This window comes from Stegastes partitus, unplaced genomic scaffold (assembly GCF_000690725.1).
Source record: "Stegastes partitus isolate 25-593 unplaced genomic scaffold, Stegastes_partitus-1.0.2 Scaffold1170, whole genome shotgun sequence".
Classification (NCBI taxonomy): domain Eukaryota; kingdom Metazoa; phylum Chordata; class Actinopteri; family Pomacentridae; genus Stegastes; species Stegastes partitus.
The window spans coordinates 181,670-198,960 of NW_007578901.1; the positions used below are offsets into that span (position 1 = coordinate 181,670).

Here is a 17,291-nt window from a genome sequence, read left to right on the forward strand (position 1 = left end):
GGCCAACTAAATCTGAATACTGACTCTATCAGGATGCTTTCTTGCCACAGAAGGAACCATGACTAGAAGACGACGGTGGCGTCAGAGTGAAAACCTTTCATGTGCTGCGACTCGTGTTTCAGACGTGTGCGTGCTCTGCTCTCGTTCTATCCGTCCACCTTGGCGTGATCTCTTACCACTCGCAGTAGCCTTCTCTGCTCCTTGAAGGTGGCACAGCAGCCCAGCACGCCTGTTACCATGACGATGGCTCCAGCCAAGACCAGTATGTAGGCGGAGGCAGCGTACGTCTTGGAGGAGAGGAGGCTGATGTAGTCGCTCTTCTCCACCAAGGTCCAAACACCCACCGCCATCACGACGCCCCCTGCCAACTGAGAGAGGAGGAGACGTGAGGGTCCGGCTTCGACCCAGAAAGAAAAACCCAGACACACACACTCACACGGGGTTCTGGTACAGGCTGTGCAACACCGAGGGGACAGAACCCAGAGTGACAAAAAGGGGGTCTAAATTATTAATCGGCCGAGGCTGCTTCAAAGTGACAAAGGAGGGGCCTGAAATTAATGTCTGTCAATGGGTGGATGTGAGCTGATAAATACTGTAGGAGGCAGCGCTGCCACACAGGATCCAGTCCTCAATCAGTTCATGCTGCAGGATAATTATGAGGAGCTGAACGGAGCAGCTCAGGTCTGAGGCTCAGGGCTAGGGCTGCTGCTGCTGCTGCTGCTGAGGCTGGAAAACTGAGCTACAGCCGCAGACATTCATCAATTCATCCATCAGCCGATTGGCACAAGATTAATCTGCAACTATTCTGATAATCAGTTAACTGCAGGAGTCATTTTTCTAGTCCAACTTCTATGTAAATGTAATATCTTTTGGACTAAAACGAGCAAATTGATTACCTCATGATGCACTGTTTGAAAGCAATCAGTAAATAAAATGAAAATCAGCAGCAAAGACAGGAAATAAAATAAAATAAACAATGCTGAAAAAAAAGTGAAATATTGTAATATTCAAAAGCTGTAAAAATGGTAAAAATAACAGCAAGTATCTGTAAAATAATTACATTTTTAGCTGATTTAAATACAATTAAATTGTGTAATTTCACTGTCAAATGTAAAAGACAAATTACTATTTAAAAAAAAAAAACAAAAAAAAAACAGTAAATAAAATAAAAGTTAGGCAGCAAGGATCCAAAAAAAATAAAATAAAAAATGCTGAAAAAAAACTGTAGAATACTGTAACATTCAAAATCTGTAATAATAACAGCAAGAATCTGTACAATAATAATGTTGTTTTTGCTGATTTAAATAGAATAAAATGGTGTAATTTTACAGTCAAATGTTGGAAAAGAACAAATTAGTATTTATAAAAAATTTTTAAAAATACAGTTTTGGACTTTTTTCTGTTTAAACATAAAAATTTAAATTATTTTTTATGTAATTTTGCTCGTTTTTATATGTAATTTCACAAAAACAAGGAAAATCTGTAAAACACCAGTCACGAAAGATGAACAAATGATTTGCCATTTTTCAATTTTTAGTATACATATTTTTTCTTTCCAATCACTGCAATTATCTGTACAAGAACAATATTGTTGATTTAAATACAGCAAAAAAACATAATTTTACAAATGTTTTAAAGACTGTAATTTACTGAAAAATCTATTAAAAAGCAGCCACAAGAAAATATTTAATATATTTCAATCCTTAATATGCACATTTATTTATATCATTATTTTTTTTCCAAACAACAGCAGCACCATTTTTGCTGATTTAAAAACTGGAAAAGTACAAATTTATATGTGTAAAAATACAGATTTTTTCAGTGCCTTTTCCAGTTAACAGGGAAAATCTGGGAAATAACAGCATTTTGCAAAAAGCAAACAAAAAACAGTAAAACCAGTTTTCATGAGTGTGGATTCTGAGAAATGTGATGACACTTTTATTCAATGTCACCTTTAGGATTTTTTTAGATTAAATTGAAAACAACGGGCAGATTTATCATCACTGAAGCTCTACACTCGTTTAATAATTTTAATATTCACACATTTCGGAGTCGACCGTACGGTTTACAGCCTGATGAACGCCCTGAAGCCCACAGAACAGACTCGGCATGAAAATCAATTCCTCAATCCGGCACCGACGTCTCCAGTGTTATCTAACGGTTAAACAGAACATGAGGACAATTAAATCAGAGCGTGATTACCAAGACGAGTCGGCAGATGGTGCAGCGCTGCAACAGGAATCTGTCACGGCGCCAAAGGAGTCCATCTAACCGCCCGCCTAATTTAGATCTAATTTATACGAGACGACGGCAGGCAGCGCCACGCCCAGAGCCGGTGGAACGACGGCAGACACCTCACTCCGCTGGCTTTTACTACTTCTGCAAAGAGGCTGCGCTTTTTGCTAATTGCTCGACAGCTGCAGTGATTCTCCGTTTAGAGACGCTGCTCGGGAAACAACACCGGCTTAATGCTGGAGGCCTGCAGAGAGCAATAATCACCGATTCCTAACACTTCAGCTCTCACAGCTCATTTAAAACACCTGTAAGAGGGTCGCTCGCTGATCTGACAGAGTATCCATCATCCCCATGCTGTGTGTGTGACATTATAAAGAACTGTTGTGGTAAATAAATGCAGTTTTTCTTTAAGTCAGAAGCTCTAAAGCTAAGCTAAGTAGCAGGTAGTGGTTCAGTCTTTGCAGTCCATGTGGTTGTTGTATCTCCACCTGCTGCTAAACCTCAATGAACCACAGGAGTCAGTGAATGCCGTCGAGAAGTTTAAACTTTGGCGACTCCCAGTGGCAGCAGGAGGTCATAACCGGGAGCCTCCAGCAGTCTGAATTAGATATGTTTGTTATGTCACAGAATGTGTCCATTCACAAAGACTGACAGGTGGAGTTTTCTTTTTGCAGGTATACATGATATCAACAAGATGCTGGATTGTCGAACTTTTTCAGCATCTTTCAGCAAAACCGTGAGCATCCGTTTGTCATTTCTCTGCACTCGGTTCTCATCCTTATCAGGATCAAGAAGTGCTTTTTAAAAATGTCATAATATGTCAGACGGTGGCTTAAATACTCAAACGTGTTGCAGGCAGGTGAGAACGTAGTTCAGTAAACAGCCTCTAAACCATTTTATCCTCCAAAAACACAATTGCTGCTCTGTTTACTCAGTTTTCTCCCTGAACAAAGCTGTCTGTGCATGAAACGTAAACTTTCCGTGCCTCTGAAAACATCCTATTCATGCCCGAAACTGTAAATAACTTTAATTTAAAACCTCAAAAGAAGCTCAGATTGAATTTTCAAGGTTTTTGCTTCACCAAAACAAGAATCCACGTATTCCTGCTGAAAAACCTCCTGAACATGACAAAGACTTCATTTAATGAACGTTTTCCCTCAATCTGAGATCAAACCACACGACCCATCAGCTGTTTGCTTCACGGTCTTTGTCACCAGACAGCGTTGAACATGTTCAATAAAAGCTCACATGATGGAATAATTCAAAAGCGATTCCTGAAGACTTGTCTCCATGTTTCTGTCATAAATCAACAACCTTTTGTTCGTCAGCTTCCTCTAGCAGTTTGCAAACAGCTGGATTTGTTTCAAGGTTCAACACTTTGTTCACAAACTCGAAATTTAAAGTTTTCACACCTTTCCAATCATTCTGTGCTCTGGAAACATTTTCATCACAAAATCGTAAACAATCTTCACTTTTTCTGCTCAGATGTGTAAATTCTTCTATATGTTTATCTTATTTTCTTTTTTATTACTATTTTATTTCATTTTTATTTTATTTTTTCTTTCTATAGTTATTTTAGTTTATTTTTTAGAATTATTATTTATTTTATTTTTATTTTTTCTTTCTGTAGTAATTTTACGTTATTTTTTTCTCATTATTTTACTTTATTTTTTATTAATATTATTTATTTTTACTTTTTCTTTCTAGAGGTATTTTATTTTATTTTTTATAATTTTTTTTCTTTCTAGAGTTGTTTTACTTTATGATTATTTATTTATTTTATTTTTATTTTGTTTCTTTCTAGAGTTATTTTACTTTATTTTTTATTATTATTATTTATTTTATTTTTATTTTTTCTTTCTATAGTTATTTTACTTTATTTTTTATTTTCCTATTGCTCATTCCCACGGCGACACCAACAGCGCAAACTAAATTCCCTTTACGTTATGTGTGTACTTGGCCATTAAAGCTGATTCTGACTTTAAACACTGAAAAACAACCTATGATTGAATTTTCAAGGTTCTTACTTCACCAAAACCAGAATTCACGTATTCCTGATGAAAACCCGGTAGTTCGTGAGCATAATACAGACTGTGTTCAACTAGAAAACTACTGAAGACATCATAGATGAGGCATAACTTCATAAGTACATTTTATTTTGAAAAGCCAGCGAATAATAGAGACGAAATAGACGAATAATACTGAAAGCACTGTGACCCGTCTGGACTTTAACTGAAGGTTCTGCTGCAAAATATGCTGGTGATACAGGGCTCCAAAGAGTTTTCATTTAAATATGGATTTAAACAGCTTTTTTACGAATGTTGTAAAAACGGTACGATGAATCGCTACCAAACGGTGTCAGAAGCCTGTATGATGATGATAATAATAACAATAATAATAATAATAATAATAATAATAATAATAAAAAGCCACAAGAATACCACTAAGTGTGCTTCAAAGCTTCTGCAGTAGTTTTTTTTTTTACTCGATTTGATTTCTTCACATTTCTGGTAAACTCCACCAGAAGCAGGATGCGGTGAGCATGTGTTGTTTCCTTTCATACTTCAGTGTGTTTGTTGTGTCTCTCCTTCCTCCACATTAACTCAGTAAATCACAACAGACTCTGGATTTCCACAGCGCTGACGTTTCTCTGTGAGCTTCAGCAGCCGGATGATTCTCACATACGGGCAGAGCTGGAAGTGCGACTTCACACCCAATCAGAATAAAAGCATCTTTTCCTTTCCGCTCGCTGATGTTTTATTTTCACACAATCGAGCAGTCGGTTATTTGCGGCTCTTTCCTGCGGCAACGCCCCAATTCCTGACTCTGGAAACTCTGACTTGTTTGAATGCATCTTCTGTGTTAAACTATGCAGCGTTTGTCTGCCGCCTCAGAGGAAAGACTTTGTGCTCACAAGGAGATTTTAGCAGATAATTTCTCCCCATTTAGGCCATGAAAGAAAGAAATCACTAGAAGAGGCGCTGTGTTATCGTCCTGCCAGTGTTTCATATATTCACCTCCATCAGGAACCGGCCTGGACGTGGTTTCTGAGTCGCTTCTAGCTTCATCAATATCACAATTGGTGCTGTTTAGATAAATGATCGAAGCCTCCGTGTGGTTTCTTTTGGTTTAAACACATCCGTTAGATGCGTTTGCTGTCGTTGGATTTAAACAGAAGGAGGTGCTGCATTGAAAAACTGCAAAAGTTGTCCAATTCAGCAAAAAAAAGAGGTTTTCACTCTCACTTGAGTTGGTTTGTGACTTAAAAAGAGTTAAAGCTCAACAACCATGTAAACCACACGACTGATCAGCTGCTTCTTTCATCGTCTTCAAACAAAAATGGCCGACACAGGATATAATTAAAGAACAATTACAATTTTATCTCCATTTTTCTGCTGCAAGTCGACAACAATTTGCTGTTTTTTTCTTTTTCTTTGTTAGTTTCGCTTTAAAGCAGCTCATGGAAACAAGCTTTTGGTATTTTTTTGTCAAACATGACAATTAAATGGAAACACAACTAAAGCTCCATCAAGTCCTGCTTCATCTTAATTTTAAACAACAGCCTGCTCCTTCCATGAATCTGGACTGAAGACATCACCTGCTGTAAAGAACAATCAGTTTATCATCATTTCTGATTCACTTTTGCTGTTTTCAGTCGTAATAAAACCCTCATCGCGGTAGCTGCTGAGATTTAGAAAACACGGAGGATTTGTGTTTGGTCAGTTTATCAGAACCAACCGTATGTGGAGGTAAAATATGAAACGGGAGCAACGGAAAAGCTTCTTTTGGCAGCAAATCTCACAAGATAAGGGCAAGAATGTAAACTGTGACGTAGTTTTTTTTTATTATTATTATTTCTCTTCCAAACATCAGCGACCCGGACGCTTTCCTAACTTGTCCAGCTGTCGTCCTGTCGGTGTTTCTGACTCCTGATTACTTCTTTTCAGTCTTCCAGAAGCTCGTGGTCAAAGCAGCAGACAACAGACGGCCTGAACAGTGAAACCATCCCATCTGACGACACGCCTGCATTTGTTTGAAAAACTGCCCAAAGCACTTTGGAAGGAGACAAACAGTGAATTGTTCTGGATGGAAACTCACCCAAAAGAGAAAGTTGAAGGTGAACAGGAGGTACTTCAGGCAGATTGTCCCACATGTTTCCTTTTTCTCCTCGTACGCTCCCATGCTGTAAAAAACAAACAAGAAGGCATTTTTAGTTCCTTCAACAGGATCAGGAACAACAATGTTGAGCGTTTGCACGGTAACTTGTTGGTACAGCTGATATAAACTCCTCTCTGCTGACGGTTTAAAGCCAGTTTGATTGAGTTTTGGTGCAAAATAATGCAGAAAATCCAGCACAAGACGGGAAAATGACCCAAGGCTGCACTAAAATGTCAACTAAATACAAAACATTTCCAGTTTTTAGATTTTTTGATACCTGCAAAGTTTAAAAAAAAAAAAAGAAAAAAGAACATTGGGTGCAAAAAATAATCAATCATCCAATCAGAAATGTCGTCTGTGCAGAATGAAACAGTTAGAATTACAGAAATAGTAAAAAAAAAAAAAAAAAAAGGAATGTCTTTGATTATTTATTTTACAAAAAATGGCGTCCAAAGGTTTCACCAACACTGGAGGAAAAAAAAACTGTGTCGGCTTCTTTATCAGAATTTTTCACAGCATCCAGAAAAATAAACGGTTTATTTTGGGGGAAAATGTTAAAATTTCAATTAAACGTCATCATTTTAAGCTTACGTTTTTCAGCAAAACGGTCCGTCGTTGAGCAGTTTAACGGACCAAAAGTTGAAAATATGATGATTATTTCCGCTTCTACAGTTTCTTGGGGTTTTTTTTGGCATTTGTTTTAAAGATAAAATGGTTTCCTATTCCACTTCTGAGGTTCAGAGAGTTAAAGATGTCATTTACAGCTTATGAGCGAGGCCTTCTGGTTGCTTTATTTGTCCGATTAACAGGTGGAAAAAAAACAAATTTATTCAATTTATCGCCATTTTTGACACATAAAGCTCTTATTTGAGAAGCTGAAACCAGATAATATTTAAGACTGTTGCTTAAAAAGGCCTAAAATACAACAATTATTTCTCTTTTCTACAGTTTCTGTCTGATAAATGGTGTTTTTTGTGATTTCTTTAAACCCACCAGCAGATGAGGGGTTCAGAGGGTAAATCAGTTGGTCTGGAAGATTAAAAGATGTCATTTATAATTTATCAACAATGACGTCTTCTGTTTCCTGTATTTGTCCAACAAACCAAAACCCACAAATATTCAATTTATCGTCATTTTTGACACCAAAAGCTCAGATTAGAGAAGCTGAAACCAGATCAAATTTAAGATTGTGTCTTAAAAAGGTCTAAATTATGTCGATTATTTCAGTTTTTCACAGTTTCTGTCTGATAAATGGTGTTTTTTAGGCGATTATTTACAAGATATAATGGTTTCCAAACTCAGTGGCAGATTTGGGGTTCAGAGGGTAAATCAGTTGGTCTGGAAGATTAAAAATTTAAAAGATGTCATTTATAATTCATCAACAATGACGTCTTTTGTTTCCTGTCTTTGTCCTACAAACCAAAACCCACAAATATTCAATTTATTGCCACATACGACGCAAAAAGCTCTTATTAGAGAAGTTGAAACCAGACAGAATTTGACATATTTGCAAACAGAAACTATTGAATTAACGAGCCAAATGGCTGCGGGTTAATTTAGTGCTGATGAACCGCTTATTGCAGCACTAAACGGGGTTAAGTAGGTGCACTGCAGGACTGCGGCTGGCACCGAGGACAGAATTAGAGCTTCTCCGTTTTAGTTTTTTTGTGAGATGCTTTTAACAAATGAGTAGTTGCGGGGCTAATGTAGCTGTGGGGGAGTGCAGCATCAGATGAGCGGCGTAGGCACAACCAGCGGGCTGAGTTATTACATGTGCACGCAGAGAGAGATCCATGACTCAGCACTGAGTAGGAGCTGGAATCTGAACCCGCCCTGCTCCTCCGGTGGCTCCTCCGGTGGCTTCTGGAGGCACCAAGCCTCGGCTGCAGCTTCAGACATGACATGAATGGAAAACGACGACTAATTCATGAGTTTTGAAGCTGATTCCAAACAGCCACGACAACCTGAGACGTGAGGTGGAGGGACAGACTTCCAGCAACACTCCTCTAATCTCTCCTCCCTCCACAGTGTTCTGGTTACAGTCAAGCCCAGACTCGCCCTCCTCCTCCAAACTCTCCCGTCTGCTTCCCCACCTCCTCCAACACAGACATGAACGGCCGAGCGAGTCTGTCTGCAGCCGGCCATCTGCTGCCGCCGACCCTCTTAGCGAGCTCCTGTTAATTAAATCCAAACAAGACCTAATTGGCTTTTTACATTTCGGAGCCGGGCGGGAATCTGCTGAGTCAAGAAACGCAGCATAAACGGGAGAACACCTCCCGGCGTTCACCTTTAGAAGAACGCCCGACTGCCACGGTGGTGTCGGGTCTTCGCTTTGTTTGGGATCCTTAAACAGAACTGCTGTCTGGTAAATAAAGCAGCCAGCTGTCTGACACAGGCGTCATAAATCGAGTTTAGTTTAGCCGTGAAGCTCACTGCAGGCTGTGAGATGATAGTGGAGGAATACTTGAAGCTGGCCCAGGCAGGTTTTTATCATCAGATATTTAAGTGTTGCACACGTTTCGGGTTCGTGAAATAAAAATGTTATTTCTGCAAACTATCTGAGAGAAGCGGCTTTCTTGTGCGTCTTTATTTCTCTGTGAACCAGGCTGCTTAACAAACTACTGAACTTCAGCAATATTTCATCTAAAAACAAACATTTTAAATAAAAAACACAACGCTTTAGCTTCAGAACTTTAGCTTTTTAGCAACAACGACAGTTTAATTTTGAATTTACAGGCTGCAGACGTAGTCCAGCCTCACGTAAATACTCTGTGATTTATTAAATAAGAACAAAACCATGAACACGACTGGTTGTGTTCAACACTTTAATGTCACACAACCGCTACGAGCTGCTAAGATTGGTTTATTGATTAGTTAAGATGCAGAAAATTGATGTGCAACTTTATTATGAGGAGGCAAATCAACTAGAAAAAGACTAAATACGGAAATGGACGTGATTTTCTGCTGGATTTGTTGTTATAAACACACAGTTTGGTTGAATACGACAAGATTTCTGAAGATAGATCTTTCACAATTTTCTAATATTTCAGGAATTAATAAAAAAAACGGAGTAAAAACTCCACACAGTAACCATTAATATACAAACTGTTAGCTGCAGCTCTCGTCCAGACCTTCTAAATATCGTCAGACTTCATTTAAATCCTATTTTATTCACAGATTAACTCCTTTAACTCGACTGTCAACATCAGATTATTAATCCTCAAGTCCACAAAAACAGCCAGATGCTGATTTGAGGAGCCGCAATCCTCAAAATTTCTTTCCAATTTGCTTTCAAAATACATAAAAAACAATAATTCCTGAGCTGAATTCTTGAGGGACTGATGTTAGAAATCAAGGATCCTTCACGGCGTTAATTAGCTCAGTTTTCTAAATCAACAGGGAGACTCTCAGCAATATCTTTCTCATGTTTGTTAATTCAGGGTTTCTCCACACGAGTCCCGTCTGACTAATTAGGTGAGCAGACAAAGGCCCGAATGAAACTCCTTCCTTGAAGGTTAATCATTTATTTCTCAAGTCTGAGTTTATGTTTTGGCCCAGCGCTTCTAGACAACGCTGCAGTTACCGATCCAGACGTGGAACGTGACTCACGTTTAATCACACCTGTGACCTCAGACAGGTGAGCGGAGGGAAAAACACCAGAAACAAGCCGACTGCTTGATCAGCTGCTGTGTGACAACATACAGCACAAAGGGATGAAGTCTGGTGATGATTAGTGAGACAATTAAGAACAAGAAGGTCCTAAAATAATGAAACTAGCAGCAGTAAGTCTGGTTTTGGGTGTTGGACTGGATCAAGATAAAAAATAAAGGACTGATAACATATTGGGTTTATTCTGAGAGATCAGCTCATTGCTTCAGATGAGTCACAGAAGAAATATTTATTATATTTACCTCCATGTTTAATCTGACGTGTGGTTAAACAGGAAACGGTGACAATAAACGCCTCATGACTGGCAAATTATTTATGTTTCGCTTTATATGATGAAATATTTCTCCCTCTCTCAGCTGCATTTAGCAATAAAACCAATAAATATTAGTATTTATATCATTGATCTGGATGGAAATCAATGTTTTAAGAAGAGATCTGGATCTAAATTTTGCTCTTTGGTAAATTTTTTTTTGCTTGTTTTTACAAAAGTAAGAATAATTTTATATAAAACAGGCCTGGATCTATTCATCTGTTGTTGTGATAATACATTATAGCTTCTCTAAAATACACACAAACTCTATAATAAATGCTCCTAAAAGTCTGATTCGTTCTCCAAAGTGAGCAGATTCAGTTTTATCGTGGACGTTTTTCTGTCTGACAGCCTCACAGCAGGACATCTGCATCGGGGACGTTTTAAAATATTAAAATATGACAACACATCTTCTGGTTTCTGCACTTAGAGGAGCTTTCATGAGCGTTACTGTGATTTTATGGAGGATTTTCTCCACCTCAGCAGCAGCTGCATCGCTTCTCCTGCACTAATTAAAAAGGTCACATTAGTCTTAAATCAAAAGTTTGAAAACAAGCGTTTCCACAGTTTTTACATGAGATAATAGCCGTAAATAAGCTTAAATGAGGCTAAATTACCAGCAGCACTGATGCCGCTGCCCTGAGCTCACTGTGATATTCATGTGGATCCAAAGATTAGTCGTCAACTGTTAAATTTATCCCCAATTATCAGTTTGACTCATTTTACTGCAGAAAAAAAGTCTAAACTCTGTGATTGCAGCTTCCTAAACGTGAATACTTTCTGGTTTCTTTCTTCTTCTGTGACAGTAAACTGAACATCTTTAGGTTGAGGACAAACATCTGTCATCTAATCCACATTTTTCACCTTTTTTTTGTTTTGACATTTCAGAGAACACAGTTTGTTATCAACTATTAAATAAACAGCCAACTACTCTGACAATCAATGTGAGTATTTTTCAAGAAAAATAACTGAACTCTCTGCTTGCAGCTTCTAAAATGGGATTAATTTCGGGTTTTTTTCTTCTTCTATGACCGTAAAGTGAATATCTTTGAGTTTCAGACACCAGATTTGTCATCGTGGGCTTTGGGAAACACTGATTTTGACATTTTTCACCATGTTTTCTGACATTCTTTACAGAAAACTGTTTATTAATCTTAAATTCTGTGATTGCAGCTTGTTAAATGAGATTATTTTATGGTTTCTTTGTTCCTCTATGACAATAAAACAAATATCTTTGAGTTGCAGACACCAGATTTGTCTCACTGGGCTTTGGAAAACACTGATTTTGACATTTTTCAACATTTTTTCTGACATTTCAGAGATCACAAGCAGTTGTCAACTATTAAAATAATTGCTAATTATTTAGATAATCAGTTTGGTTAATGTCTGTGCAGAACAAAGTAGAATTGTCTGATTCCAGCTCCTTTAATGTGAATATTTTCTCGTTTCTTTCTTCTTCTATGACCGTAAAGTGAATATATTTGAGTTTCAGACACCAGATTTGTCATCGTGGGCTTTGTGAAACACTGACTTTGATATTTTTCACCATTTTTTCTGACTTTCTTGACAGAAAACAGTTTACTAAACTTAATTTCTGTGATTTCAGTTTGGTAAATGTGACAATAATCTGCCTTCTTTCTTCCTCTGTGACAGTAAAGTGAATATATTTGAGTTGCAGACATCAGATTTATCATCTTGGGCTTTGGGAAACACTGATTTTGACATTTTTCACCATTTCTTCTGACATTGTAGAGAACATAGTTAGTTGTTAACTAATAAATGAACAGCCAGCTGCTTTCAGAACCAACTTAAACGTTGTTTTTAAGTCATATGGTGTAAATTCTGTGACTCCAGCTTCTTAAATGTGAATATTTTTTGGTTTCTTTGCTCTTTTTATGACAGTAAACTGAACATCTTTATATTACGGAGCTTTGGGGAGCACTGGTTGACGTTTATCACCATTTTCTGACCCTGAAATGAGAACAAATAAAGAGATAAAGGCCGGTGGGTGGGTCGGTGTCGGTGTGAACTGGGCTGAACCTGCAGCTTCTCCTCCGTCACTGAGAAAAGTTCAGCTAGCTAACATTTCTACCACAAATCACTGCTAATCTGTAAAAACACCGGAAACTAACGTCCCCTCCAGCTTTGACTAACCGGTTCGGGCTCCTAACGACCAGCTCCGGTCCCTGAACCAGAACAAATGTGCCTTTCTGCGGCTACACCCTCCGCTCCAGCCCTTTGTCGTGTTAAACTCCATCTCCTGTGAAGCTAACGCTAACCGGAGCCGCTGATCAAACTCCTGGAAAACGAGGACATTTATCCAAACGACGAACTTTCAAGTCCAACAGTTACCTGATAGGAGCCCGTGTGGCGGCTACACGTCCGGATAAAGCCGTGAAACGTGTCGTGTGTTCGGTTAAAAGACGGTAAAAGCTCCGCCAGTGCGTCCGCTGCGGGTTAAGCTAGCTCCGCTGCCTCTTACCTGCCGGTTCTTGTGGCGACTAAAGCGGGGAAAAGTCCTCAAAGTGGCCGGTTGTCGGTGCTCTCCGTCCGGACGCAGGCCTGTTGTGGAGGCTGGAGGGCAGGAATGAGCTCCGTGCTGCTGCTGCTGCTGCTGCTGCTGACTCCACCCCGGGCCACCTGCCCCGCTCTGGGTTTCTGTGTCCCGGGGCAATGCCTTTTCTGCGGCAGCCTGCAGGCAGAACTGAGGGTCAAAAAACCCGGAAGCCAGACAGGTTTCAGGGATTCATCTGGTCCTGGAGGGTTTTTATGATTCAAACAGGACAAATACTTCAACATAACGTTATAAAAACACAGTTAGGCCCAAAATAAGTCAGGGTAAATATCACACTTTTATTTTTTACCTGCCTAGAAGCTCTGTTCAGGCTGGAAATGACACAAACACCTGATAACAGATCAAACACTGGGTCAGACCTGGTGTTTATTTGTTTTGTTTGTTTATAAAAAAAATCATGTTTAAATTATTCATAAATGTTATTTCAAAAGTCCTCTGAACATGCAGTTTCTATATGCTACAATAAAAAATAAATAACCAAAAAATCATTTTAAAAATACGAAAATTAAAAAAAAAACTAGTGAGTTGAATGCTGTTACGTTTAAAAAACTACATTAAAAAAAACAAAACAGTGAAAATATCTGTAAAATAAGGATGATTTTTCAGCTGATTTAAATTCAGTAAAACTGTTTCCAGTCTCACGTTGGAAAACAATAAATAAATATTTGTAACAGAAAAAAAAAGAAAAAAATTATGCAGACATTATTTACAGTTTTTTTACAGTCTATTAACATTATATTATTATTCTAATTCTGTGTTTTTTTCTAGATAGTTTCTAAAAAAAAATAAAAACGTAAATATCGAGACAAACGTATGAACAAACATGTAATAAAACAAGCAGCACATTTGTCAAACTGGCACATAAAACAGCTTTAAGAGGACAATAAACGATGAAGGCAGCATCAGTCAAAAGCTTTGAAATCACGTTTTTATTTATTTCCTTCAATTCTTTATATTGTAGAAGAAACTGTTCAGTGAATTAAACAGATGAAATGATGTGTTCAGATGCTTTCAGATAACAGCTGGAATAACTTAATATGTACGAGTAATCAGCTTATCTTTAGTAATTAAAAACACCTCTGATTTAACAAGACTTGACTCAAACAGACTGCTGCAGTAAACGTGGTTTCTTCAGTGTGGCTGCAGCAGGATGGTTTCTTACCTTCATTCCTTCAGGCTGCAGGTTGTTTATGGTGCAGTAACACAGGTTGTCCACTTGGTGGCGCTAGTCTCCTTCTGGCTCCACTCCAGTTATCTTTCCCAGAAGCATTACCGTAATCTTGAAAGGAACTGTGACTGAAAAAGCTCACGGTGTGCACATTTAAAGCAGGTTTCCTGCAGCTTTAGCCCGCCGCCCTTTGAAATAAAGGTCAGACGCCAAAGAAAAGAGTCTTTAGACATGATTTTGTGTGAAAGTTTTGGGTTGAACGAGGCAGCAGGAGAAGTCTTCTTTCAGTTCAGGCTTACGGGAGTGAACAACGTTAGAAGACATGCACGTAAAACAAGAAAAGATGAGTCTGAAGACGTAATTGCATTTTTAAAAAAAGGAGAAATTTAACCAACAATTGAGGAGAAAACACTCACAGGCCAACCTTCAAGCACCGACTCATAAGAAGCAACGTGCAACTTTGCAGATGCATCTATTACAACATAATAGATACAGACTGAATAGCACATGCTGCTCCTGAGAAAGCTGCTGCCCGTCTATTAGAGAGCTGCAGGGATAAAAGCTGTTAGTGGGACACAAGCTGTCAATCTGCTGCTGCTGCTGCTGCAGGCGTCAGGCCGGAGTACAGCCGGAATACAGCAAGAATACAGCAGGAATACAGCAGGAATACAGCAGAAATACATGCACCTTCAGGCCCTGAAACCCAGCTTCACCCACAGGTTGGTGCTTTAGATGCAGTCTGGTGTTCGTAGCTGGCAGAAAATGTGAGAATGTAAATGTGTAGTTTGTGTGTGTGGACGGAGCAACAGGCGGTTTGGATGTTTGTAAGAAGATTAAGTAGGAAGAGCTGCAAGCTGGGAGAGCGGTAAGGGCAACCACGGTGGGTTTAACCTGCACTGGGCCGAAGAAAACAGGAGAAAAGAGGCAGCAAGCGGGCCAGAAAATACAAAAAAAGTAGAATACTGTAATGTTTGATAACTCTGAAAGCTGTAAAAAGAAAAGAAAATTCAAAAATATCTGTAAAATAATCACTTTAGCTGCAGTAAATACAGTAAACAGTGTCATTTAAAGGTCACACGTTTAAAAAAAAACGTAATTACTATTTGTAAAAAAGCTGATTTATTCATTATATTTATTATATATACGCACTGTACAGTAAAAACAATAGTGTAATTTATAAAAGTACTGCAGATAAACTTTGTTGGATTTTGCCTGATTCTACGTGTGATGAGCGATAGGAAAAGGCTTTTGTGGCTTTTCTAACCCATAATGAACAGAAGCAGCTCCAGTTTGCACCAATTAGCTTCAGAGACTTAATGAGTGAAGCAGCAGCAGCAGCAGAGGACAGACTGGTGATAACACAGTGTTGGTGGAACAGAACATCCACAGTGAGCTACCATCACATGTGGTGAAAGAACTAATTATGACTCATAGAAATACTGATTTTTCTTAGATTTTTTTTTTTTGCCAGTTTAAAATTTTATTTTTATTTATTTTTACAGTAAATGTGTTAATTAATAATTATTTTCTAGGATTTTACTAATTATTATCTGCAAACCTGACAGCAAGGGCTGGAAAAAATATGTTAAAACGCAATAGAATACTGTGAGAACAACGGTAAATATTTGTAAAATAATCTTTTTTTGTTGTTGCTGTTTAAATGCAGTAAAACACTAAATTATTATTTGTAAAAAAAAAAAAAAAAATCTAGACTTTTTTATGAGGAAATTTTTGTACATTTTATCATTTATTTATGTATTTTACAGAACACATGTAAATTAATCATTCTTATCTGTAAGTTTACTTATTTGTTTGTTATTGTTTTCAAACCTGGCAGCAGCAAGAGAAAAAAATGCTGAAAAACAATAGAAGGTTTTAAAAACTGTTAAAAAATAAATAAATAAAATAAACAAAAGGTAAAAATTATTGTAAATATTTGTAAAATAATCAGATTTTTTTTGCTGATTTAAATACAGTAAAACACTAAAATTTATAGTCTCACAAAGAAAAGAACAAATGATTATTGTAAAAACATAGAATTTTTTAATGAGGAAATTTTGTACATTTTGGCTTGTTTTAATTGTTTTTAAAATGTATTTATTTATATTTTTTCACACACAAAAATTAAATTAATATCAATTATTTTCTGTGATTTGACGAGTTATCTACAAACCTGGCAGCAAGGTTGGCAAAAATGTTGCAAAACAATGGAATTGTTTAAATGTTCAAAAATTCTTAAATAAATAAATAAAATGAAAATTGGAAAATTACGGTAAATAATTGTAAAATAATTACAATTTTTTGCTGATTTAAATAAAGCAAAACACAAAGGTTTACAAAGAAAAGATCAACTTCCTATGTGGAAAAATACAGATTATTGATGTGGACAACACGTAAATTAATGTTTCTTGTTGGAGTAATTTTATAAGTTATTACCTGTAATTTAACAAAACAGTAAAATCTGTAAAGCAACAGTAACTATTTACTAAATTACAGCTGAATACAGTAAAGAACATGAATTTTATTTACAGTGTGCATCACTGTGCCTCCTGAACAAAAATCCGTTTCCTGAACATCCAGTATATTTCTGATAACCTTTGATCAGGCTGAGATGTTTCTCCTCCACCAGTCCTCCTGCTGGTATCTGGCCTCTCACATCCAGCTCTTCTTTTGGCCGGAGCAGCGAGCTGGGCCGCTAACCCAGAATGTGAGTGGGGCAGCTTTCAGGAATAAGTCTCGAGTGTTTACAAGTCGTCCTAATCTCTGCCACACCTGCCGCCGTCGTGCCAAGCTATAAATACGGGGGTCATAAGAGGATCCACCTGGTGTCGGCGTGAAGCGCCCTGCCGGACAGCGATCCTCACAAACGGTCAAATAAACCCTCAGAGAGTCAGCGAGAGGAAGGACGGCTTTAATCTGTGACCTGTGAGGAGGGAGAGCTGCAAACATTCTGGAGCTGGGTTGGTTTTAATTTCATTTGTGGCCCAAATGAGAGTCAAGATTTAAAAAAATCTAATTTACTAATTTAGATAAACGAAACAGGCTGTAGACATTATTTTGAAGGGTCATGCTGACATAATAATGTTGCATCAACTTAATATTTGGTGTCATTTCAACTCAAATGTTTGTGCTAGTTGAGGCAACTTAATGAAATTAGCTTGATAACTTTTCTTCAC

The 17,291-nt window shown here is 37.7% G+C and overlaps 1 protein-coding gene across 2 annotated transcripts in view; it reads right to left on the bottom strand.

The window, feature by feature from the left end:
* Positions 1–13,018, bottom strand: part of LOC103368535 (CD151 antigen-like) — a 33,399-nt gene extending 20,381 nt beyond the window's left edge. The window contains exons 1-3 of one of the 2 annotated variants that reach the window (XM_008296940.1): positions 12,855–13,018; positions 6,334–6,418; positions 177–368 (exon numbers count right to left, since the gene is read on the bottom strand). In XM_008296940.1, coding sequence (XP_008295162.1) covers positions 177–368; positions 6,334–6,417 — 276 coding nt within the window. In that variant the 5' untranslated portion in view covers position 6,418; positions 12,855–13,018. Of the gene's footprint in view, positions 1–176; positions 369–6,333; positions 6,419–12,724; positions 12,801–12,854 lie in introns of those variants that run through there. The other variant, XM_008296941.1, reaches the window with a different exon arrangement.
* Positions 13,019–17,291: the final 4,273 nt, after the last annotated feature.